Source organism: Antechinus flavipes, chromosome 2 (genome assembly GCF_016432865.1).
Source record: "Antechinus flavipes isolate AdamAnt ecotype Samford, QLD, Australia chromosome 2, AdamAnt_v2, whole genome shotgun sequence".
Taxonomy (NCBI): Eukaryota; Metazoa; Chordata; class Mammalia; order Dasyuromorphia; family Dasyuridae; genus Antechinus; species Antechinus flavipes.
The window spans coordinates 657,001,289-657,028,419 of NC_067399.1; the positions used below are offsets into that span (position 1 = coordinate 657,001,289).

Below are 27,131 nucleotides of genomic sequence, written 5' to 3' on the forward strand. Positions count from 1 at the left end.
TATTTGCACCTCCTTTAATTCCCAAATAAAATCCCATTTTCTTCAGCTAGCCTTTACCAGTCCCTCTTACACCTACACATTCTTCTTTTAATTATTTCCTGTTTATTGTGTCTATAACTCATTTCTACATATTTGTTTGTTGTCTCCCTTATTAGATTGTGAGTCCCTTGAAACTAAGGAATATGCTTTGCCTCATTTTTATTCTGGCACTGAGCATAATGCTTGTCATAATGTTTATTAACTGATTGATGAATATTATCCAGCTTGTAGCAGTAACCTCTAGAAACACCATTTCTAAAATCCTTTTGTTTTACAGATGGCTATCGACCAGGCCCACAGACAGAATGTTTCCTCTCTTTTTCTTCCTGTGATTGAGTCTGTCAATCCTTGTCTAATTCTAGTAGTCCGTAGAGAAAATATTGTAGGTGATGCAATGGAAGTCCTTAGGAAGACAAAGAATATAGATTATAAAAAGCCACTTAAGGTAATTTGACAATTTTCTTATTTTCTCATAGTTGTGTATTCAGAGACCCCTCTCTTTGGGGGCATTCATGTGTGTTTGTCATCTAGCTGATCAAACATTGTTGTCTGCTGTTTGTTTTTGTTTGTTGAATTGCTGTTTAATATTTTATTCAAGCTGTTAACATGCAAAACATAATTTCATTTGTTTTTAAATTAATTTGCCTTTTGTAGGTTATTTTTGTAGGAGAAGATGCTGTTGATGCAGGAGGGGTACGCAAAGAATTTTTCTTGCTCATAATGAGAGAGTTGTTGGATCCAAAATATGGCATGTTTAGGTATTATGAAGATTCTAGGCTCATTTGGTTTTCTGACAAGGTAAGAAATTACCTAAATTTCCTGAGTTATTCTGATAATAATAATTTGTCAGAAATTACCAAATATCTGGCAATGATTAGCATCTTTGGTATAAAAATCCTTATGTTTAATAGTTAGCAAGACTCAGAAAGCTTCATGTCCATATTATCTGAATCTCTTCACCCGATGTTAGTCATTTAGAGGGAGAGATTAACTAGCAGATGACTTCAGATGACTTTGTCCACTGAAATCTTTTTTTATAATTGAAATCTAAGGTGACCTTAATTTGGTTGTAATCCATAGAAGACCTCTGTCATCTTTTCTCTGTTTTGTCACCTAAAAAATGAAGTCATCAGATCAGAGTAAATTTCCTTGAGATGCTTTACCCAGCTTGTAGAACTTGGAATTTGATGAAGTCAGTGATGGTTCTGCTTCTGTTCTTTACCTCAATGCTCATGTCTTTTAAGAGTTCTTGTAATACCAGTACACAGAATGGAATTTTATGTGGCACTCCTTATTAAGAGTCTCAAACTGCAATGAATTCACCAATCGACCCAATTGACTGTGTTTAAAATGCAATATTATATTCATTTTTATTTATTGTAGTAAAAAATTTTGGATTAATTTTTGTGACCTCAAGTTATCACTGATTTTTTTTTTCCCCTTTGAAATTCATAGACCTTTGAAGACAGTGATTTGTTCCACTTGATTGGAGTTATCTGTGGATTAGCAATTTATAACTTTACTATTGTAGACCTCCATTTTCCTTTGGCTTTGTACAAGAAGCTGCTGAAAAAGAAGGCGTCCCTGGATGATTTGAAGGAGCTAATGCCTGATGTTGGAAGGTCAGTGTAGGCTTTATCTTAAATGAGCAGGTTTATTTTATTATTGTTAAACATTTGTAAAAGTTTGTGAAATGGAAAAAAGTCTTTTTTAACAGGGCGATTACACATCATTCCTTAGATTGAAATCTACTTAATGAGACTGATTTGTATTTTCTGTAAAAGAAACAAATTACATCATTGCTGATTGCTTGAAAGTTGGCCATGTTGAGGCAGTTAGTTGACACGGTGGATAGAGCACCAACCTTGAAGTCAGGAGGACCTGAATTCAAATCTGCCCCAAGACACTTAATATTTTCAAGCTGTGTGATCCTGGGTAGGTCACCTAACCCCAATTGCCTCAGGAAAAAAAAAAGAAAGGAGGAAAGAAAATTGGCCATGTCCTTTGCAAATAGTACTGAATATATTGATGAGAGTAACATTTTCTGAGAATCTTTTAATGTTATATGCAAAAAAAATGAAAATTCAATGAAAACTTACATCAATTTTATTTCTTATGTGCTAAATTCCCAGCTGGAAGTTTCAGAAATTTCTTTTGACCACTTATTGAGTTGCCCAGAGTATGGATAAAAACGTGATATGATACAAACACATTCAGATGAAGTAATCAAAGACTCAGAATGATACTTTTTTTCCTTTTACAAGAACCCAAGAGAAAAAAATTAGTATATTTTTTCAAACTTGTCTTTGGGGTTGCCCTGCATGGAAAGAGGCACAAAATACAACTGGATAAAAAGATCCCACAGAATTTAAACATGCAGCTGATGGAAATCTAAATTGCCTCCAAAAGAAATATTAGGTAGCTGGGTGATACATGGGTAAAGTGCTAGGTTTTGAGTCAAAAAGACTAGACAAATGTAGCCCTAGATGTTTACCAGCTATGTTCACCTGGGCTAGTCACTTAACCTCATCTATAAAATAAGGATAATAGCCCTCACCTTACAGGGTTATTATGAGACTGAAATGAAGTGATAATTTTAAAAGGGTTAGCACAGGGACTGGTGCATCATTGGTGCTATGTAAGTGTTAGCTATTGTTAATAGGGAAAAAATATTTGTTTTATATAGGCCAAACATTCAGAACACCTAATTATCCTTTTTCACCTTAAAGGATCCTATATATTGTTTTGCAGAAGCATGCAACAATTACTGGATTATCCAGAAGATGATATAGAGGACACATTTTGTCTTAATTTTACGGTGAGTTAGAAGGGTGTATTACAACATAAACTGCCACTTGTAACATGGTCTGTTGCTCTGTCACCTTCTATTTGAATCTTGGGAAGCACTTTATTCATAGTTTTTTTTTTTCCCCTTATGTTGTTTCTTAACAGAAACTGAGAACCCAATTTTTTTTTAACTGCCGACTTGTGTTCAGCACTAGGGTTTCAAAGAGGTGGGAGGCACAGCCCTTGCCTTCCCATAGAAAAGGAATAATAGGGAAGTGTTTTATTGTGGTAGGAGTAGTGAACAGAGAATTGAAAGACCTTTTTTCAGAGTTCATATTTGATTAGCTGTGTATTCTTATTTAGCCACACAACTTTTCTGGACCTCATTTTATTGATTTGCTGAGGGGGGTGGATTGCCCAGTTTTAGGTCCTTCCAGCTTTTAAATTCGGGGATGTTTGGTAGATTGTGAGAAGTACTTCAAGGACAGCTACAGAGTAAGACTGCTAAAGCATCTCCCCTGGACCATGGGAAAAGATCAGAGAAGATGGAAATATACTAAGGGTTGGCTAGATGGCTTGAATTTGAAGTATTCAAAAAGTAGAGGAGTGAGATGGCTTTTAGGGAAGATGGGAAAGGTGATCAGTAATATAGTAGTAGAAATATTGAAGGTACAGTCACAGTCAGTAAGCTCATAGAGGTAATGAGACATAGATATGGAAAGTTGCTTTCACTCACATAATATCCTTATGAACAAGGCTATTTCTACAGGTAAAAATATTTTCTAAAGGCAGTAGTATCATTAGATAGTTGCAAACAGTACAGGTGTACTATTTGTTTCAATAGTCCAAGAATTAGAAGCAGAAGGTACAGATTTTCACCCAGATTCCAGTTGGGTCTTTGCTTCTTCAAAAGAATAGATATACAGTTTAAATATAGTCACGATAATAATAATGTGCATGATTGAATCTGACTTTCAAAAACATTTAATAGATCACCGTTGAGAACTTTGGTACAACTGAAGTGAAAGACCTGATTCCGAATGGGGCAGACACTACTGTTAGTAAACAAAATAGGTAAGTGATTTTATTCTAGAAGCCAGTAGAGTACCAACAGAGTTTAGAAGTTTTCCCCTCATTTATTTTATATCTCAGCTAATAAAGGTTTATCCTCGATTTAAAATTTTAAAATATTAAAAAAAAAATTAAAATATTTAAATATACTGCAGTATGGGGGTGAGAATTGATTTGAAAGTTTCCTAAATAACTTTTAACTCTCCTTTTGCTAACATGTTTTGGGTTTGGTAACAATCTGTACTCCTACCTTGGTAGCTTTCCTAAGGGAATGCAGAGTTAATATGAGGTTGTTAGTAGGACCACAGTTTTCCTACTTTTTTTTTTTTTTTTTTTTTAAATCATGGAGAATGAAATTGAAGTTTGCGAGAGTAGCCTCCTTTATTCTCCCTAATTCCTTGGGAAATTATATTAGGCTTGTGAATTGTCTAATAAGACACTATTGAAGTGCTAAGCATACCGGTTGGCACATAGTAATTTATTAGTGAGGTAACTGACATATTTGGGTTCTATTATTAATTTCACAATGATTGTCAGACATTTATTGTAATGGCTTCAGACTGTTAAATGTCATGAGGCTCCCCAGTTGCACAATTAGTCTTCATTGTTCAAAAACCAACTGTTCCTTTTGGTTTCAGTTATACTTGTACAGTATTTTCTCAACCAAAAGTGAATGGATCCATATTCTTTGTAGTTTTCCACATCTCAAATGCCACCATTGCAGATGGAAAATTTTTTGCTCTTTTAGAAGTCATTTTAGATGGTCAGTGAATTTTTATCTATAACAGATGACTTTTGATTCTCTTCTTCAAAGAGCTCTACTTAACACATTGTGTCTCAGTTTGTGGGAAAGTGGTCACAAATGTGTCATAATATCTATAAGTACACATGCCATGATATGGTAATGACATTGCCTTCCCAGCAAGAGAATGCAGCTTTTCATTAAAAAAGAAATTCAGATGTTCATGTCTTAATTTTTCTTCTCATTTCTAGGCAGGAATTTGTTGATTCTTATGTGGACTACATATTCAATAAATCAGTGGCTTCCTTATTTGATGCCTTTCATGAAGGCTTCCATAAAGTATGTGGCGGGAAAGTCCTTCAGCTCTTCCATCCTAATGAACTCCAGGCAATGGTGATTGGGAACACAAACTATGATTGGAAAGAACTTGAAAAGGTAATGAGAAACACATTTGCGGATAACAAGCTATTGGATTCCTGCTAATATTGAGTTTGGTTACAAATTTTACCTTTCGTTCGTTGACCTGCATTTGTTCCACTTGATCTTTATCGTTTGAAAGCAAAACACTACACTTGTTGATATTAGAAAATAAATGATTTGTAAAATGTGTGCTTAAAAAGTGCCTTTTATTAGCTTTAGTTTCTGTATTTGATGTTGCTGGCATTCTTCTTGTTAAAAAATAGGGGATCTGTGATATCAGGTGGTAGCCCCAGTGAGGAGCAAGTGGATTTTCTGTCTGCTTCAGTCAAGGAAGTATTTTATTCACATTTTCCTCCACTGGTCTTGGAGCAGAAAGAGCAGTCATGTGTTAACTTTTCTCAGAAGTTTCAATGGTACAAGTATCAGAAATGACTTCTTTTTATAATAGCAGTGAAATATCTATGCATCAAAAGTATTAATAAATTAACAGTGTTTTTTAAAAGAATGATGATCTGAGAAATAAGTCTTCTCTTCCAACGCATATCTGGGAATTTCAACAATTGATTTTAATCAATTCCTCTTTGAAATATTAGCTGCAAAAAAAAAAAAAAAAGAAAGAAAGAAATATTAGCTGCATAAATTCCTGCAGTTACAGTTACAAGAGGGCTGTTTGCCTCTCAGATATATTCAGAGTTCACATAGGAGCTTTCTATGTTTACACTTTTCCCTTCCATGTATTCGGTGATTCCCTAGACACCAGCTTCCTGGTTATTCCTCCCTTTTCACCTCTGCTTCTTGAGCATCCCTGGCCTCCTTCCGGTCTCAGCTTAAATCCCACCTTTTGTGAGAAGTCTTTCCTTATCCCTGTCAATACTAAAACCTGCTCTTAGAGATGAACTCCAGAATATCCTGTATATGTGTCAGTGCACGTAAAGTCTACATGTTCTTTTCTCCATTAAATGTTACGATCTTCCGGGCAGAGACTTTTTGTCTTTCTTTGTATCCCCAGTGGTTGGCATATAGGAAGCACTTAATAAATATTGCACTTAATAAATAATGTAATGACTGCGTATTTAAAATCAGCTGGAGTCAGGAATTCAGGTTAAGGGAAAAATCTTCAATCTTTATTGAAGTGAAGAGGTGAATAAGGATTGCGATAGCAATATGGGCAGCTGCGACAGGAAGCCAGCAAACAGAGATCTGAGCTGAGAAAACTGTAGCAATGGTAATGCCAGCAGTCTCTCCTTCCCCTTCCTTTTCCACTCCCCTGCCTTCACCCACCAAAATTATCATTTCCTATACAACACATCAGGACTTGCACAAAGAGTGGGCGGGGGCCATTCTTCCTCTAAGCTTATATATTAATAGAGTATGGTCCAATTACTATTTAGCCTCATGTGCTTGGGACCTCAGTGCATCAACTCGAGTCTCAGCCCATTACATCTCCCGCTTTCTTTTGTTTTAGAACACAGGTGGTCATGCCATCCCTGACTCCTCAGGGAGGTCAGAGCCCCAAGGGGAGGTGATCACACTCTCCCTGAGCCCATTACAAAATAAAATAAAAATTTTGAAATTTAAAGTTGATTTAAAAATAAACATTTGCCATGTTGGAAATCTCAGGATCTCAGAAGTCTAATTCCATAAATATGACAATTTGATTCTAAAGGACACAGTGGACAAACAAAACTTACCAAATTAATTGTTTGCATTTTGTCTCTCATTAGAATGTGAGTTCTGGAAGGTCAGCATCTCTGTGTTTTTCTTTGGTAATTTTCAGTGTTCAGCAATGCCTGATCCATAATACTCAATAAATGGAGAAGAAAGAATCAAATCAGCAGTTGTTACAGGTCTTATTGTGTGCGCACTGAGCACTGTATAATGATTATCTCACTTGATTCTCAAAAATCCTGGGAGGTCAGTGCTGTTATTATCCCCATTTTACAGATGAGGAAACTGAGGCAGACAGGTGAAGTGACTTGTCCAGGATCACACAGCTAGTAAGTATCTGAGGCTGGATTTGTGAACTCTTCCTGACTAGTGCTTTGTGCACAATGGCTCCACCTAATTGTCTAAAGGCTTTTTGTTGTAATTAGCAGCTCTCAATTAATGCACACTTAATAAGTTAGATAAGAATCTTAGCTCTGCTACAATCTTAGTGTAGACACTTAAGGAATTTGGAGAAATTTCTTCTCTACTATTTCCAGTTTCCTTATGTAGAACATTATGTAGAAGAAGGTTGAAACAGTGTGATCATTAACATCCCTCCCAGCTCTCAATCCTCTGAGGGTAGCCTAGAGAAGTGAAGGAAGAGAACATTGTTTGGGGTATGTTTTGTATTTCTACCCACCTCATGGCTCTTGCGGAGCTGGTCCTCTAATCATGTTGTACTTGTAATTTTTCCTTTAGGGGAATTTCCTTCTCTTTGATAATCCTACCAATTTCTTGTTTGATTAATGGCTTTCGAAAATTGTTTGCCAAACGTTGATTTTGAAGCAAAGAGCTTAAGTTGAAAAGTTTAGATTTCTCTTTACATGTCTCGTGTTCATTTCTAAGTTGCAAAAGAAAATCTTGTCAGTTATTTAAGAAAGCTGAAATATATCTGAAGATATTAACTCCTATTGTATCTACACCAGTGTACTATTATTGGAAGTAATCTTCTAAGTACTTTACAGATTTCTGAATATTGTAAGGTAAGCATATTGCAATATTAATAAATGACTACATTTTCATGACAAAGGGGTCATGGTAATAGTGAGTCATTACACCTTAACTTGGAACCATCTTAAGCCATTTAAAAACTAGCACATTTAAAAATAGATTTCTTAAACAGATTCTCTCTTATACCTGCTTCTTGAATCATATTTTTTGATTCAATATTGCACTAATGATGGGTCATAGCCTAGAAAGAGCCCTTTCATGTTAATTTGTTGAATATACACCAACAGTTGTTTTCAGAAAACTTTTTTTCTTGTCTCTTAATTTCCACTTTTTTTTCTCCCCACTCCCACTGGCTACTATATGTAGACATGTTAGATTTTATACAGAAAGCTAATATGTTATTAATTAAATAAAAATTATTATTAAGAATTATTAAAGCAAATAAGGGCCAAAATTTATACTTTTATTGTCCTTTGAGAATGATTGGTGAGAAGTTTTGGGAAAACTGTATCTGTTAAAATAATTACAGGATATAAATTTTTAATGTTTTAAATAGATCATTGAAAGGGAAGTTAGGTGTCAGGATGCTTAGTTATTTGGCTAAATTACTTTATGTAAATATTTACTGTATGTATATGTGAGCATTAAAATTAATTTTGAATGAATTGTAAAGGTGGTTTGAAGTATAGACAAAAATTTTAGGTGTGGTATTATTTTCATATATAAAAATATAAGTGACCAACTGTCAATAGGATTTGTGTTCTTAATTTATTTTCTTGTATTAAGCCCTAATTAGTTAATTTGCTTAATTATACTTGTATTGATTAAAATACTTAATATTATCATTTTCTCCAAAAAATGATTCTTTTTCCCTCTCCCTTGTACTAGTAGCACATATATTAATGCCATCTTTAATATATCTTATATATTAAAGATAGCTTGTTAAGATTGGGATTGTGTTGCTGTAGCTAAGTGATAGGAAGCTAGCTGGCCTGGTTGAGGATCCAGGCTGTTGTTCTCAATCTTCTTATCTTAATTTTCTCATTGAGCTAATGTTTTGGCTTTGTTGTTGTTTCTAGAATACAGAATACAAAGGGGAATATTGGGCAGAACATCCAACAATAAAAATTTTCTGGGAAGTTTTTCATGAATTGCCATTGGAAAAGAAAAAACAATTTCTCTGTAAGTATTTCCATTTCATTCTATTTTAAATGAGAACTGAATTGTTCTATCGGCTCTCTGCCTTACAATATTAAACAACTTTGTAGTGATTAGTATATTTTTATATGGCTTCATTAGTCAATTTGTGATTGCTTGAGTTATTGAAAGATTAGAACATTCCAGTCTGTCTTATAATTGATTAATTATGATCATTTTCAAAAGTCTTATTATCCAGCTTTTATATTAAATGTTTCACATAAAGATTCTTAAAATCATTGAAGCTGGTTGTTTTGTTTTGATTTCTTGAGAAATGTATGCTGTTTCATATAATTTGAAGAAAAAGAAATTACCATTATATTAGGATTGGGAATTTCCTATGACTGTTATTGAATCATAAATGAACAAGCTCTGTGAGTCTATTTTTTAAAAATAGTAACCATTCCTGCTTCTACATCAAAACGTTAAATATTTCTTTTGTAAATAGAGTCATAACAAGTTTTAATGAGGGTTGATGATGGTTTATTTTTCATATATAACTAAGTCATTGAAAAACTTTTTAGTTATTTAAAAAAAATAAAAGAGCCCCCAGGTGACATGCTTTAACAAAGGGAAAATGGCTATCAATCAGGTTTTTGAAAAATCTGCAAAATTGATATTCTTGTTATTTAATAGTTGATTGGAACTTGACCAATCTAATAGGAAACAGTGCTGGTCAATTAAGTGTCACCTTGAAGATTAAATTGATAATTTCATTGAGTATTTCATTCATGGGTCTGTTAATAAGGCATTGTCATCATCATTGCAGTTCATTGAGAGAAGCAGCCAGTATAATTGATGGACTGTTCTTTACAGCCATGACCCAGTTTACTACCATTACCCTTCCCCATGCCCTGGAGCAAATGATGGCCCGGTCCATTGCCCTCTGTTGTGTTAAGGAGGCAGCCCGTGACAGTGGGAAAGGACTTCCAGTTTGGGCCTACCCCAGGATGGGCCCCGCTGCCAGACTGTGGCCCAACTTCACTGATCTATGGCTGTTTCTTAATGTGTAAAATGAGGGCTTGGACGACATTATCTCTAGAGTCCCTCCCAGTTCTAAATCATGATTCTGTTTGAAGGATAGCCAAGAAGCAACGAGACATAGAAGTAGAGAGCTAGCCCTGGGGTCAGGCCCCATCTCGGCCACATGTTGGCTTTGTCAGCATGCTTCTTCCGGCCAAGGTAGCTCTCCAGGATTAGAAATCGAAGAGAAGGTATTGACCTGCTTTGGAAGTGGGCATTTTCTTATCTGAGAGGACCCTCCTCCAATGCAGCACAGATGAGATTTTCTCCCAAAGAGATTTAGAGGAAAAACTAACTACTCTGACCTTAAAATGTTGGAGTCTTTAAAAGAAGACATTGTGGGAGGTCATTTGCTGCTTCTGATAGCTTGCTATTACTCAAGACATTATAGAAATTTCTCTTTAATATTCTTGATGGTGTAAAATCTTCATCTTTTGAGAGGATATCATTTTAGAAACTGCAGAAAATCATTTTAAAAAAAAAAAACAGATTTGGGGAATAAAAATCAAGTTGGATAATATCATTCTTGGTCAGAAACAAGCTGTGGACAAAAACTAATGAGAAACAGTTTTGTTGTTTGGCATGTGAACTATCCCTCACATTGTTTCAGTGATCTGCTTCAAGGTTAGTAGGTTCAGTTTTTAAAATATTTATTGGTAAGCAGTATCCACAACCAAAGCTATTTTGTTAAAAAAAAAAAAAAAAGAAAGAAAAGAAAAGAAAAGAAAGAAAGAAAGAAAATGATCAACAAGTTTAAAGCATTTTTTTCATTTTGGGTGAACCAGCTTACAAATTAGGTAAACCTATTTACAGAAATCATTGACAGGAGTGGCTTCAGCAGATAAATAACTAAAGATCATGTAGTTGAACAGTACTGTTATAATGCAGATGTTTGTCTTAAGTTTTCATTTTAAAAAAATTTCTTGTGATAGTATTTTTGACAGGTAGTGATCGGATTCCTATTCTTGGTATGAAGAGTCTTAAACTGGTCATTCAGTCAACTGGAGGTGGAGAGGCATATCTCCCAGTCTCCCATACCTGTTTTAATCTTCTTGATCTTCCGAAATACACAGAGAAAGAAACTCTACGATCTAAACTGATCCAGGCCATTGATCACAACGAAGGCTTCAGTTTAATATAACTTTAGAGGTATTATAACTATTTAGTTTAATGCAATAGCATTAAACTGATTCTTTGTGTCTTTCTTGTGGTGGTGAGTTCAGTGGACAAGGTGACAGAGGTGATAATATAATTAATTGCTTATTTACAAAATGTTCTGTGACATACAAATATTCATGAAAGCCAAAAAGTCCTAAAAGAAAATGAACAAACTATGTTAATAAGACGTATTGTACAGAACCATGGACATTTTTTTGTCATCTACCAATAAACATGCAAGTATTGTGAATACCTTCAAGTTTCACTAACATGAATTTTAATGGTCTGCATATTACAGAATTGATCTTGGTGTGTGAGTGCATGGAATGGTTGCTTAATTCTTTTCAATCACTGGGTGAAAAACCTTTAACTTTGGTTTGCAATAGTCACTTGATTATTTTTCATTTTGTAAATAATGTTAAAGTTTTTGTAATAAAATAGTTACATTCTGATACCAGTACAGTTTCTATGTTGTAATTGAACTGGAATGACTTTTATGGGTTAAAAATTGTGACCATTAATTTTTTTTTCTGGCTTCTTAGAAACTCAAATAGCAAAAATAACAAGGGTAAAACTTAGAACTTGTTTTGTACTAGGACAGTCTTCTAGTATCATGATATGTGCCTCGAATTGGGTTCTACTAAGTATCTTCTAGGTCCTTCCTCTGGAATACTGTGGTGATATTGCTAAATGGGGAGTGGGGATCAAACATGGTTAATTTAGCAGTGGAAGAAAGCTTTCCCATGGTTGCCAAGAATAGGAATGTGTGCCACTATGAGATCCAACACCTTCAGTTTACAGCTTTGAACACTACTAACTGTGAAGGTTTGATTCAAGACACATTTTCCATAGTGCTTTGGCTTATATAGAAGAATTTTCTTCAGGGTTCTTTAAATTGAAAACGACAACAGTTTTCAGATGCTGATTGTGATTGAAACACTTTCAGATTTTATTCATGTCTTTAAATCCTGGTATGTGTTGATATGAAATACATGTGACTTTCAGCTATGGTGCAGATATTTATTTTTTAAATTTATAAAATGCAATGAAAACTTTAAATAAAATACTTGAATAAAGCTTTATTGGTTTAATAATTAAATTTTCAGTGGCTCTCATGTAAGATCCAGCACTATTCAAGAATATTTCTAAGCAAATTTTAGAGCAGGACTATTAAATTCTTATTTTCCTTTTTTTTCTTTCTTTTTTTTTTTTTTTTTTAGTGAAATGAAATTTAAATATTTTACAACTTTGATCATGGTAAATTTAACATGGAAAGCTCTGCTAATGAATCATTGCTCTTGTTCCATTGCATTCAGAGCTTTGCTGTGTATTCAGGAACACCAACCTAAAGAACGTGGCAAAATTCATTCCCCTTGGAAATAAGGAAATATCCTGAAATGCCAACTTTTCTTAGGTTGACTGCATGTTCCTTCAGTGATGTTGCTTACAGAGAATAGATATGACCATTCAAGTAAATAACATGCTTCCTTTCCCTTCAGAAAAATTCTTTAATTAACTGAATGCTTTAAGGACATGATATTTTTATGCTTTGATTATGCCATGCCAGAGTTTGTCTTCCTCTCCCCTCAGTGAACTTATTTTTCCCATCTTCTCTATTTGTTTTGACAGCATTAATATCTTCTAGGCTTCTAGTCTGAACATCTTGCAATTGTTTCTCGGTTCTCCTCTCTCCTTCACATTACTGTACCTATGGATCCATGTATACATGCCCAAACGCACGTGTATTCACCACTTTAAAGAAATATCAAATTGATTAATTCATTCCATTTCTTTTCATCCATTCACTTGTTGATTACTCTTGTTTGGGCCTATTTGGAATCTGTTTATTGTGCCTTGCCTGCTTCCTCTCTTCCTCTTTTCTCTTCATATAGTTGCCATATCACTTTCCTAATCACAGGTTCATACTGTATCCCTGATACCCCTTTAGTGTCCTTTTGTCTTTGGGATAAAGTAGAAAGCCTACCATAATCTGCTGCCATCACACCTTGTGTCGCAGTCTCCTGTGACAAGATTCACCAATCTATTTGAGTCAAATAGAACATTAGGATTCGGTATGTACAAAACTGGGCATAGGAACCCTGGATGCACAGAGACCATCACCTGTACTCATTTCTGCCTCTCAATATAACCACCAACCATTCATTAAGTATTTGCCATATTCAGGCCTCATACTAAGAACATTAATTTAGCATTTACTGTGTCCATGTCACTATGCTAAATCCTCCAAAACAACCACATTTGTAAACCCTAGATAAGTGAGTAGAAGGCAATTTGAGTCAGGTCAGATGCGTAATGACAAGCGATCATAGCCTTGAAGGAAGCTAACGAATTCTGAAACCGAATGAGGAGAGGGGTACATTACAAGCCTGCAGAACAGCATTGAAATAGAGTGATACAAGGACATAAAATTATACCAAATTCAGATAACCACTTTGAGTGAAATTTAGAATACATGAAATACATGTTAAATGTGAAATAAATCTGAAGGGATCTAGATACCCAGCTGAGAAGTAGGTATTTTATCCCAACCAGAGTAAGACATCACCCAAGATTATTGAAGAGGGAGTGCCATGGTCAGATCTGTGCTCTAAGAAAACTATTGCCTTGTGAAGAGGAGAGGAGGAGGTCGAGGATTTTGTGAAGTTTGAATCGACAAAATTTGGGATATGTTCATTGTGGGTATAGTTGGGGGGTGGGGGACAGGGTAAGGGGAGCAGAAAACTAGGCAAGGATGACTGAGGTTGTGAACCTAAATGCCTAAAAGGCTACTGGTGCTCCTTATTAAAAAAGGGGAAAAGATTTGACTGGTTTGAGTTTGGGTGTTTTTTTTTTTTTTTTTTTCCAAAGAGCATAGAGGAGAAAGATCTCCACATGGGGCTTGAGTTTTGAGATACATTGCTTCTAATGCTTCCTCCTCCTTTCCTCAGTCTCCTCCCCTTCCCCTGTACCACTTGCCCCAGTTTAATGTCGTTCACTTGATCTACATCTTTCCTTTGTCCCTCATCACATCTTTTATATTAGACTTTTGTATAAATATTTCTATTTCCCCACCTTAAGCTTAGAGGAGGAATACAAATCTTTTCTGGGCAGGAGCCACCATTTTTCCCTGCTCTCTAGCCACAATGATTTGCATGTAGCTGAACCTACATTGAAATGATTTCTATAAAGTACTAATAGATTATATGGTGGTAAGTGCTTTGAGATGCTAAGTACTCGGTGTTTATTGAGTGGTTATTTTATTATGTGTGCAACACTGTACTTGGGCTTCAGACTATAAACACTGGGAAAATGGAAGAGGAGGAAACAGTTGGGCAACTAAGGCTGTTTCAGCAAGAATTATATACAAGTGGGCACTAATGTTGGAGTTGTCTATGATCAGTTCTTTTCTCTACTGCTTCAAATTGAGTTATATTTAAATTTTGAAATGGCAACACTATTGTCAAAGAGAAAACATGACACGTTGCCCAACAATTCCAGGTTGTTCAGTGACCCCACGTGGTCATTTGGAAGACACTATTGAATTGGCTTCCCAACAGTGTCCAATCTTTTCTGTCCCCTGACTGAAGGTGATTTTAACTGAATGTGATGGGTAAATAGCTAGTTCTGGACGGTTGGGAAGGTGGGCCTTAGTAAGGGCCGATACTAAGAAAAGTCTTGTGACAGTAAAATCTGGTCACGATCTGAGGCTTTGGTTGTTTGTATTCTTGTAGCTACTAGGAAGACAATAAAGAAATAACGCCAATCTTTAAATTAAAATATTTTAATAACAGAGTGCAGTTCAAACACATTTAACAGTAGTTTTATTAACAGATTTATACCAAAGACAGGAAAAATATCCTGTTCTCAACAGCACTTATAAGGACCCACACTCACTGGCTTTTTTCCAGTTATGGCCAGCTTCTTTATATAGACTTAAAATTTCATTGTTTTTTCCAACATTGACATAATTGAATACATAATTCATACTAAGCGAATGGAAAGGAGTTTTCAAATCCTGAATTAAAAGCATATTCACTTCCTGCCTCAGGAAAGCCCCTCTACCCCAGCTGCTACCTCAGATCCTCAGCTGACTTTCAAAATGGCTCGGACACAAAATGCTAGCGTTCAGGGCCAGATTTGCCCCCTTTTGTCTCCCCATCTAGATTGCCTGTGGATTATAAGGATACTGCCCTTAGCTGGCTGAAGGGATGGCCTTACCAACTGTTAGTCTACATGCACAATCTTGGGCCTCCCTTTCTAAGCTCCTTTCCCCGTACTTATTTCATTTCCCAACATACCCATCTTCACGTTTCCCTTAGGCATTTAGTGTCTGTCCTCTAGCCTTTGGAAAGCCCAAAGTTTGGGTCCATTTCAAAACAGAATTTAGACAGGTCAATTGAAAAGCATTTTACTAAATAATCACAAAGGAAACAAAGTATCTGTGATTGCTACCCGGATCTTCCTCAGCTGTGTGTGAATCCTAACGAAGATGGACTTTAAGATGACACTCTTTGGTTTATAACTCTTCTGCCTCCAGAGGAATCCCTTTTTTACCCAAAGCTTCCAAGGACTCCTGGAGCTTGAATCCAAAAAACCAAGGGGAAGGGGTGCTTGGAGCAGCTTCCTGCCCCATTTCTGCCACCTGCTCACTGTAGCACCGAATGATGTCGGCTTGAGTTATCAGGCTAGCATTATTTTCTGCTTTAGCTTTTACTTTCCAATCATCCACTTAGTTGTTAACTATGTCTTGGAATATTTTGTCTGCTCATCCCATACTACTGGATAAGGTCTCAAGTAGAGGCTGATTTTAAGAAAAAATGTTTAATTATGTACTGTTTTTGTCTTAACCTTTCAAGGAATATAATATAAAAAAATGAATTAAAGATAAAGCATATCCACAAAAGTGTATTTGACATTTCTCTCAGGTAAATTATAACACCCTGTAATACTGTAACCATTATTGTAACCATTCCTGATCAATGCTCTTAATAAAACAGTCCCTGACATTAAACGAATTAATGTGCTGAGCTGGGTATAGTTCAAACTGGACCAAGTTTGGAAACTGCAGTAGTTGCAGTAATTCCAAATTATTTTCTACTACAAAAAAACAATTAAAAGTAAAATGATGGGGAAAGAAGAGCTACGTAGTGAGCACAAGCAGGCTGCAAGGAGTTCCAAGAAAAGCTTTAGAACGTGTCCGACAAACACATATGATGCAGCAGTTTCTAGTAAAGCAAGAAACTGAGGATGCAGGCATGTTAGTGGGCGAGCCTCGAAGAGCTGGAATCCCTGCTGAGGATGGCAGAAGCACCCTCACCACCGAGCTGCAGGCCTTTCCTGTACACCTTCCTTACCCCACATCGGTTTCTCATGTTGAATGGCAACCACAGGAATGTCCTCTCCCAAAATAACTTTCCAAATGTGTCTAAAGTTGAAGGCCTGGTCATTGCCCTGGTCACTGTCTGCCTTTCTCTATTGTTGCTCTTAAATTACTAAAAGCATGTGCCAGCTTCATTCGTGTTAAGCTTAAGGTGTCATGAAAATAAATGGGAAACTGGTGTTAACACATCCTAAAACTGGCACTTTGAGGCAGACATAAAAGAGAAAAGGGTACATAGCAGTCTTGTGGCAGTCCTGAGGATGGAATCTCTGCATCCTTTTTTTACCTGCCTCTTCCATTAATCAAGATCAGATATCATCCATTTAATTCCCGGTGCAGTCTAAATTTCTGTACCTATTTAAAAAAAAAAAAAATCCTGCTCTTATGACTTGTAATAGTTTAAGAATACCAAGGTGCCTGTCTGTCAGCTGCTTCAAGTTCCTCATTTATTCACAAGATAGATAGGGAAATCCCCTCAGTTTCATATGTATACCTGGGAAAAATGCAAGTGTTTTAACAGAAAGAAAAAAGTCAAATGACAAATTTTTAATAGACTTTAACAGGGTGTACAAGTATAAAACACTGGTTTTGTATTTCAAAAGTTGCAGGGAGCCAGTCATTTCAAACAGTCTACAAAACATATGCCAGTAGATTACATAAAAGACACCATATATACAATATAAAAAGCTGAAAACAATCCTCACTGTAAAAATAATTTAAAACAGAAATCTTTCAATGTAAAATATCATCTATAGCACAAACACATCGTATCATGCAAATGAAAACTAAACATACTGCATTCTTTAATGGAACCAAATGAGATCCGAGATCGTTTCGAATTTAGACTTCAAGACAACATGCCAACAGCTTGTAAATTTAACAAATGTCCATTTTTAAATACAATTTTTAGTTTCTCTGGCAGTTACGGTCCTAATTGGTGTCTTATACTTAAAGAACAGCTACAATTTCAAACCCTTACTAATTAAACATTGTAATAAATAATAAAGCAAAGTATGAAGAATCTGTCCTTTTTGGGTCGTGTTGAAAAAGTGGTTTGGAAAATAAATGCTTTATTTATTGTGCAATTTTACAAAATATGAACTTCAGAAAGCTGGAAAATCCATAGCTGAGGAACTGAGATGTAGTTTTAAGGCAGGCTACATGACATTTGAACAAAGCTACATTATAGAAATGAGTTCCATTCATTGACTTTGATGCTAGGACCCTCTGCGCCATGGCAAAGTCTGTCACACTAGACTAAAAATTGGCATTTTTATGACACCACATTCTCCATAACAGGAGATGTGTATGACCTCCAAGAGGTATACTTTCTGGCAGACTATACTGAATGTTGTGTTACTTTGGAATTAACGATCAGCTTCCTGTCACTCTCCTGTGGTATTTGGGAAGGGAAAACAGCAGTCCGAAAAAAAAAATTATATATTATATATATATGTATGTATGTATATATGTAGAGAGAGATGAGAGAGAATCTTCTCCCCTGTTAGAAGTACCATTATTACAGATTCAGAAAAGCTTTGCATATTCACATCTTGGCAGTTTCATGTTTGTGGAAAAGGCCCAATGCAAGCTGTACCACAGTGATAGGTATTTACACAATAATGGTAGGTTATCTTCTAATCCGGGGAGATCCAGCGAGGCACCTCGTACTATAAACATTTCCAAAGCATTTTTAGCCAAGTTTTTCCATTGGAGTTTTACGAGCCAGTACAGACAATGCTAACCCATCCACAGGAAATTCCATAAGCCGCCTTTGTCTCAAGTATTCCCGATCATCTCTTAAGCCCCATGTCTTATGAAAGCAAAGACTTTCTGTGCTTTCCCAGGTCGTCGTCATCTTCAATCTACAAACATTACACGTTTTTGAGACCAAAAGTTAAAAGTTAGCTGCCACTAAGTCTTTGAAAATGCCAGTGTTTTGTTTTGTTTTGAAGGGAGAAAGGGGGAGGAGGGGCTACTTTGTTGAATAAAAAACTTTAGCAGAACAGAAGCATGAAGGTGTGAAACAATCATTCGAAATGTTACAAAGAAAAAAAATCGTGAAAAATACCAGTCTTTGGTCTAGATTAGCTGTTCCCTTTATATTAATTTAACATCCGATGGCTTTTGGAAAAACTTTAAAATGCTGAGATTCACTAGATACCTCCCCATCCCACCAAAAAAACCCCTAACCTATATATACATACAGATGCATTATCACACAAAATGAATCTGGGGGGGGAAAAAGTGAACAGTGACTAATAGCTGACTAAAGATACTTAGTACCTTACCTTTCTTTTTAAAAAGTTAGTGTTGAGTGTACAATTATAGAATTACTGAAAAAGTAAAAATTATACATGAAAATCTCATTGAACTGTCTATAAACACCACATCCTTAGCGTTTTCCTCGCTCAAATTCAGAAGTAAACATTCATTCTGACATGCCCAAGTTCCTAATGCTGGTGGAAAAGTTTCTGTAACCAGGCAAAGGTGACATTATGATCGGTTTGATGGATGGTCGACTTCAGCCATCTCGTCCTTGGCGGACGCAGCCTCGTTAACGGCCCGCTGGCCGTCTCGGTCACACACGCACCCGGGCCCGCCTCGCTCGGCCACATCGGCGTCGTCCTCCAAACCGTTATAGAATTCTTCCATCTCGCTCTCGTCCTCGATAGGTTCTTCTAGGCTTGGGCTGTGGCAGGTTCCACTGTCACTATTACTGCCACAAGAACTGGAGGACAGGACATCGTCTTCAGAGTCTGAGTAGACCTCGGCGCCATGAAAAATGTAACGATTGGGTGGCAAAAAGAGGTACTGGTTACCTTAAAATCAGATTGAGACAAAAGGGAGACTGATGTTATTTTGTGCTCACCAGGTAAGCTCCTATGTCAGTTGTTTCTGGTTACTTATTCCATTACAAAATAACTGCCATCTTGTAAAAGCTGATCAATCACCTGGAACTTGCATTTTCCCCCTTCTCAGAGTTCTCGTTTTAAAAGCCAGGTTCCAATTCCTCCTGCCTCCACCCTCTTCTAGCTTTGCCTCCTTACCTGCATATTTAATGCCGAAAGGAGTTTTTTATTTTCAGAATTTTCACTGAGGACAACAGCAACGTTTGCCTCAACTCATTAATAAGCCTGATCTGCTAAGTAGCAATTATCCCACTTAAAACACGGTTTTGTCTGAGAAATAGCCAAAACGACTCCAGGAGTTTCAGTGACAGAATGGATGGACATCTTTACAGAAGCAGTGTCCCAAATGCGAAAGAGGAAGTTCCAAGTAAAGAAAGGGAAGGGAATAAACATTTATCCTGCCAAATATCTCGTACTGGTCTCACTAGACCCTCTTCAACTTACAACCGGACGATATTCAAAACTTTTCCCCAAAGGATCGAAGAAGGGAGAAATACTGGGCTCTGGGTCAGCCTGAAGTACCTGAATTTAGATGGCAGGCCTGACTGCCAAACACACCAATATTTTAGGGATAACCTTTTCAAGTTGTTTGCCTGGTGCTCTAGTGATGGAGATACAGATAGAAAATGGGGGAGGGGGGGAAGGGGGAGGGAGAGGAACTTGGAGGGAGACCTCTCCCATACTCCCAAAGAGAGGAAGCTTCCTCGGGTTTGAGGCCCAAACATCTTGCTCTCCGAATCCCAAAGGAGGGCAACTCAGTCCCTGGAAAATTCCCTGGACACCTCTTGTTCCGAAGGCCCACTTCCCTTTCTACGATATTTGTCCTTGTAGTTTTAACTGCTCCCCCCTCCCTCTCCTCTCGGGCCTAAAGGAAACAGAAAACCTTTTCCAGTTTCCCAGAGGTCTTTTTAAAAACAAGTAGAGGGATGGGTAGAAATTTGCCCAGGAGCCCTAACCTCTTTCCTCTGAGGTCCCACATAAAGGGCTCACCTGAGCACTCCCAGGTCTAAACTGGGCTTCAGAGGAAGCCCCCCCAAACAAGGACTCCCTGCATGAGTCAAAGCTTTGTGGGTGAGGGGAAGATGACATCCTATATGAGTGCTGGAACATAGCCCTGCCCCATCCCCACCAAAAATCACCCTAAGAGAAAGGAGCTGAGGAGGAGGGAGACAATCTCTGCAGCACCTGCCTAGGACACCTGGGGGCCTGAGGGATGGGTTCCTGTTAAAAAGGAAGGGGCGGGGACATTAACAATGCTGCAATACTTCCAGACAGGTGCACCTCCCCCAAAAGCAGCCTGCGGTCCATCCCCATTTTTGCTGTAGACAGACTTTATGAGCTTCTGCGGTCAAAAAGTAAAAAACCATTGGCTGGCAGGCAGCTTGGCTGGTGACAAGTCAAAACTTGTCCAGGTGCTTCCCTTCTCTCCTGGGAGTCCAGCCTCACACCCACCAGGAGCACACTCCTATGGGGGACACTCTGGAAGGGGCCAGCGGGATCAGAGCAGTGAAGGATAAATGGCCCTCCCAGAGGGTGCAGTTCTGCCCTCAGACTCTCAGCAAGGTGGGCTCCTTTGCTGTTCTCCCTCCTGTGCTTAAGGCTCGCTTGGGACCTTCTTGGGGCCCAGGAGCCGCTCTCCTCACTGCACCTGCTGCAGCACTTCTGCATGGTCCCCCTCGGAGCAGTCTCTCCCCCACCCTCCCCACAGACTCACCTGCCAAGATGCCTCATTATGGGATTACCGAGATTAGCCAATTTCCCCAGAGGATTGGCATCGATTACTTACCATCAAGCCGCTTACTGATCTGCTCTTTGGCCAGTCTGTTGGGCCAACATTTCCTCAGCGTTTCCATAACCGAAGTTCGTTCGTTTTTCTCTCTGTTCTCCCCACTGTGGGCTCCAGGATCCTCCAGCTGTTCCATAATACTGGCAGAGTGTCCCGAAGGCGCTCGCCCTTCTGGCGCCGGCCTCTCTGCCTTGCAGCCCCCCCGTGACGTGGCCCCCTCATCGGAATCCCCAGGTTTCCTCTCAGCTGCCCAAGAGTGTGGCGGGGAAGTTCTGCCGGGGGAGCTAGAGTCTTCGGAAACATTGAGCGGCGTGGGGGGCAGTGCCAGCCAGTGGGCACTAAAGTCTTTCTGGGTGCGTGGAGGCTTGTCTGTGATCTCAGAGAGCTTGGCTGGGTTGGGGCACAGGCGGCTGTATTCCCCCCCCAGCCGCTGGCAGAGCTCGTTGATGATGACGTCACAGTCGCCCAGGAGCTCGACGTCAAAGTGCAGGTGAGGCAGAGGTTCCCTGTTGATCAGGATCTGAGGCACTTCGTGGGGTATGGAACCTAGGAACAAAAAGCATGTGACAATGCGGCCGGGCCAAGTCCCAATCCAGGCTTTGGCGAGCCATGTGGACCTCCCCGGGGAGGCCCCTCGGCTCGGGGTCTGCGGCGCCCTCCAAGCATTCCAGAAGCTGGAGGCCCACACTACTCTTTGACCGACAGACACGAATGCAATCTGGAAAGCTCCTACTATTTGAAATGTAAACCCTAATTTTTCCCAAAACACTAGCCCAGCCTCAAATGTGTTCTTAAGAAAATGCAGAGAACAATGGTGAGAAATAGGAATAAAACCTTTATTGGAATGGGAAGAAACACACGTTAAGTGTCTACGATAGGCAAAGAGAACAGCAGCGCCCAAACTGGACAGTTCTTGTCCTTGGAGAACTATCATTCTGGAACATTTGCAGTTAAAAGTAAGATCATTTTTGAAAGAAATGGACTCATTGTGAATTATCTGACCCACATGTACCGCATCCCCTTCACACCTCAGGAGAGTAAGGATTTAATGAGGTGTAAAACGATCATTTTCATAATCTCTATGAAATGCACACACGCAGAGTGTTCCTTTCAAAGAGATATAATTTGGAGAATATGGCTTATATTTGTCAATTGTCTCCCTGTACTCTCTAATTATATCGCAAACACATATTAAAGTGAATTAATCACTAATAGCCCCTATTAATAATGTGCTTCATAGTCATTCCTACTTTTAGGACCAACTATATATAAAGGGCCAGACTCTTCAAGCCTTTCATAAAGATTATTTGGATGACTGCAGATCATTTTAGTGACGCCAGAACTTAACTGGCATCTCTCCCCCATCACTGAGATGAGGTTTGTCCAGGTTCAATCAATTTTTTTTTTCTGTAAGAATTAAGAAGTAGTCATTTTGAACTAATTTTTCCTAAATTTTCCGCAATATAAATCAATCTGAATTTATCAAACCATGAAATAAGTCAAGTTTAAGTTTTGTGAGTTCTCTTGAACTTAACTTTTGAAATCTGAAAAAGTAACTATAGTGAATGAAAATAATAAATGAAAACTTCATTTATCACTGGACAAATGTAATAAGCTTACATTTACAAGTCAACTTTCTAAGTTAAGCATCCAACCTAAGCATCTGGGTTCAAGAGAATCCAGGAAAGAATGGAACTTTGTAAACCTTCAAGACACTGTATATACAGACACTATCACCATGTCCTGGCCACGGTTCTAGAGGAAATGGCAGAGCTGGGAATCTGACCTCAGATTAACTAACAATATTGATAAAAAGGTCCAGTTTCCCCAGGATGTGTATCCAGAATATATTCTAGCAGAACGCTCCAGCATTAGTCGGGGGTGGAAGGGGCACGGCTCTAGGTGCAGGATCAAATTTATGGTCACATAATGTAATCATTTGTGTTTAACTGTTTTTGAGGTGTGAGGAGTATGGTATCAATAAGTACTGCTAATGTTTTCAAAGGGGCAGATTGAGAAAAGTTAATTGCTTTTGATAATTTAAAACCTCTCAAGACTTCTCCAATTTGATGGGAAGCACACGGTTCTGACGATTCACACGGTGCTGCCATTGATGCTGCTGGACCCAAGAAGGTCAAGATGGGGGTGGGGGTGGATGTGAAGAAAGGGCAGGCAATGTTCACATGGCTGCTGCCAAATGAAAAAAAAAGATACTGACAAAAGTAAACAGATTTAAGAAAATGGATATCAGAGAACCAGCTGGAGTGGGCTTTTTTGACACTTGAATATCAAATTAAAAGGGCCTTGGACAGAAAAAAAAAATGGACTGAGGGAAGTAGGATGAGGGAAAGAGGGAGGGGGTAAAGGGGTAATGCTGGTGTAGAGCTGAGATACAACACAGAGAAGAAGAAAATGATGGTAGAAAAAAACAAAAAAAAATCCAGTAGGCAAAAATCCAAGAACATAAAGCAACAACATCTGCACACAAGAGGTAAACTTGATTTTGTGGGATGACACCCAGGTCTGACCTCGGGCTCAAAGAGACATTCTGTTAAAGAGACCTTCCACAGAAGGCAAGAGGAGCAGCTGAGTGAGAGAAGACTGAGGAATGGAAACCCAGGAGTCAAGTGAGGGGGATGGGGAGCGGGGATGGCTAAAAATTAATTGGGGCAGAGAAGCACACAGCTTCTGATTCTGCTACAGACAACAGGAAGCTATTAGTGAGTTATGGAAACAGTGCTGCAAACACATGACAGCAATCATGGTGATGAGGGGATTCCAATCACCTAGACTCTGCCCCAGAGCTCTGGCTACCAAAGGTCACCTTTATGACTATCTCATTCTTTAGGTAGTGAAATTTAGACCGGAAAGTAAGGAATAATCATCATCTCCTCTCATTATTCCCTACTTTTCTTGAGTTTCAACTCGCTTCCCTTGAATTCAGGTCATCAGGCCCAGACAAAGTGCATACCACGGAAGCGACCGAGGGAAGGAGTAGGTCCTCTCTAAGATCAAAGGGAAGGGGAGAAATGCCCGGAGACTAACAAAGGCAAATTCTCTGCTGAATTTTCAAAAAGGGAAGCCTACAGACTCCATGTTAGTGAATTTTTAGTTAGTTGATTTTGATTCCTGGCAAAATTCTACAATATATTATTCATTAATAAATATCTAGAAAAGGTCATGTCAGATTAACATCCTTCCTTTTTCTGATAAGACTCAAAGATCAGAACAGTGTTCTTCTAACTTTTTGGATCATCTTTTTGATCCATAAAAAAATCAAGGAGTTATCAATTATAAAAGTATTTGGAGTATATACTTCCATTTGTATATTTACTTATTTATAAGTTATGTATTAATCATATCAATAATTAGTATGATAAAAAATGTTTACCAGAAATATACATTTTTAAAGGATAAGGTTAATATGAAATAACTGATCCCAGAGGTAATAGGAAACTTTTGGGGTTAATAAGTCAAACAGCAGTCTGGAAAAGGCGTATGTCTTTGGAAGACCACTTTTGGCAGCTGTGTGGAGGAAGCCTGGAGAAGGCAGACACACTAGGCAAGGAGAGGTGCGAAGGTGATGAAAGTCTGGACTAAAGTGGGGGCTGGGCAAGCAGACAGAAGGCGACAGGATGAGGGATGTTGGATGGGCCAAGATGAACCTGCTTGGATATGTCCAGTGAGAGAAGAGCCAGAACTAAAAAAGTCAAGATTAGGAACTCAGAATGATCATGAGATATGGGATAAAGATAAGATCACATCTAAAAAAAATTATAACTGCACCACCCAAAACAAAAAGGGGAAGTGGGGGAACCAGATGCAGCCACAAGATAGGGCAATGGTTAGGATGGAACAGTCCTGAGGGAGGCTGGAGCTTATAACATGGAGAGAAGCTGCAGACAGGGAGGGGGCTTTGAATTAAAAACAGGTTGAGTTGAGGAAGAATCCTATGATTGGCTACTATGGGAAATGTGGGATATAACCCAAAGGTCAAAAATCACACCAATATTAATAACCTGAACACCCCTCCCCCTTCAGGCAGAAGAAAACTTATTTGCTATTACTCCCTCAGGAACCCTGCCATGGCACTGCTATACCAGGATCTAGGGGCAACAACTAATTCACTTAGATATGAACGCAGGGGACGCCACCTCATTAGTATCTCACGCACATTCTATTACTCTCCCAGAAACTCTTCACCAACTTACTCGGAATCAGCGCTACTGGTCTTACTTTCAGGGAAGACCCAATAACAATTAGGAGATCAACTTCATCTTTGTCATATTTCATGGCTCTATGAAACTGCTCTGGTAAGTTTTCACCGAAGAATACAATCTCTGGCTTCATGATGGCAAGTGGCTCATCAGCTGGGCACCTGGGACAGCGAGGAACCACCTAAACATGGACCAAAAAACAAAACACTAAATACACACAATCCCAAATCATTAAGATTCAACATTTCCAATCTTAAATTCAAGAATGATTTTTCTAGAATTATACAGTTATTGAAGCCATATAACTTCTCAAACCTTCTAACAATGGCATTTTAAAAACATTGTTACCTGATACATGAAAAAAAGGATTTAGACTGAACAAGGAACAGTTCTTTTGCAAATAAATGTATGATGATATTATAATGGGGTAGTGATAGTATGGTGGTGGACATTTACCAGAATGTGTTCCTTTGGCTGTGCTATCTGCTACAATATCACTTAAGTTGTTTATATCTTTTTTGTCCTTCAATTTCTGGTATGAACAGTGAATAGTGCACTTCAAGAAAGAGAAACACGGGACATAACTACAACTTCCATCTGAGGGCTGCTGCCCGCTACGGGTGCCCAAGTCACCTGGGCCAACTAACTAAAATCCCTAATGTTAATTCTTCTACCAGGCTCTGAGAAGAGAAACCAGCCCTCATTCCACAAGCTACTTTACCTGATTAAAAATATCATCACGTACAGCTTCAGAATCCACTTTATATTTACAAATCAAGCAAGAAGCTGTTGCAAAGGAACCTGAAAAGAAACAGAGGTGTTACAGAAGGAATGTTTTGAGTTTCTTCTACGTATATAAAAGCACAAATTTTCTCATACTATCCCAGAATAATGAAATTACTCTCAAAATAGCTGAAATGGCCTTAAAATATGACTCCCTAAACATAAAAAAAAAAAAAAAAACAGTACACACCCACACCCAGACTTATGCAGGGTTCAGTACTGTCTCACTTGGTACAAGAGGAGCTGGAGAAGTGGAGGATAATCATTGACTTTGTTGAAATTAAGAAAAAACCCTGAACAATTTTGAATCAGAGGCAGACTCTTCATAGTTAAGGACATTAGTCAGGAGAATGGTCTGGAAAACCTCTGAAACGCTTTGCCCTTAAAGAAATCCCAGGCAAAACTGGTCACACACTGATCCTCAGAGAAAAGTTAAGTTGGTCAGCTGTCCATCTAGAAACATTTGTGCCCAAAGGAAAGGGTTAACTTGATGTCATACATTTGGGTTATGTGGTATTAAAGAGCCAGCTTTAAAGGTTTTCATCTGTCGTTTCTGAATTTATCTACTAAAGACCAACTTGAACGTTTACATTTAACTTGATTTTCAATAACTAAAAATAATACCAGCTAGTATTTCTATAGCATTTTAATATTTGCAAAGCACTTTACAAATATCTCATTTGAACTTAATTTACAACCCTGGGAAATAAAAGCTATTATTCCCACTTTATAGATGAGGAATATTGAGGCAGATGGAGGTGAAGTGACTTGCTTGAGGCAGGATTCAAATGCAGATCTTTCCAATTCCTGGATCTCTGCTCAATCCATTATGACCTTGGTTTATGCTTCATCCCAGGCCCATCCTGTTAATGGCCTTCTAACTTGATCTCCCAGCATGTGATCCCCATTGCCAAAGTGATTTTTTTTAATTACTATTTTATTTTCCTCCAATCACATG

General features: G+C 38.1%; 2 protein-coding genes across 6 annotated transcripts in view; one reads left to right on the forward strand and one right to left on the reverse strand.

The window, feature by feature from the left end:
• Positions 1-11,552, forward strand: part of HERC4 (HECT and RLD domain containing E3 ubiquitin protein ligase 4) — a 92,798-nt gene extending 81,246 nt beyond the window's left edge. For all 5 annotated transcript variants that reach the window (XM_051982581.1, XM_051982582.1, XM_051982583.1 and 2 more), the window contains 8 exons: positions 317-484; positions 694-837; positions 1,495-1,661; positions 2,791-2,857; positions 3,818-3,900; positions 4,891-5,074; positions 8,797-8,899; positions 10,870-11,552. In XM_051982581.1, the coding sequence (XP_051838541.1) occupies positions 317-484; positions 694-837; positions 1,495-1,661; positions 2,791-2,857; positions 3,818-3,900; positions 4,891-5,074; positions 8,797-8,899; positions 10,870-11,078 (1,125 nt within the window). In that variant the 3' untranslated portion in view covers positions 11,079-11,552. The remainder of the gene's footprint in view (positions 1-316; positions 485-693; positions 838-1,494; positions 1,662-2,790; positions 2,858-3,817; positions 3,901-4,890; positions 5,075-8,796; positions 8,900-10,869) is intronic.
• Positions 11,553-14,860: 3,308 nt separating this feature from the next.
• SIRT1 (sirtuin 1) overlaps positions 14,861-27,131 on the reverse strand; it is a 32,332-nt gene continuing 20,061 nt past the window's right edge. Inside the window, exons 6-9 of the mRNA XM_051982589.1 lie at positions 26,112-26,191; positions 25,385-25,571; positions 21,174-21,719; positions 14,861-19,297 (exon numbers count right to left, since the gene is read on the reverse strand). Of these exons, the coding sequence (XP_051838549.1) occupies positions 18,972-19,297; positions 21,174-21,719; positions 25,385-25,571; positions 26,112-26,191 (1,139 nt within the window). The 3' untranslated portion in view covers positions 14,861-18,971. The remainder of the gene's footprint in view (positions 19,298-21,173; positions 21,720-25,384; positions 25,572-26,111; positions 26,192-27,131) is intronic.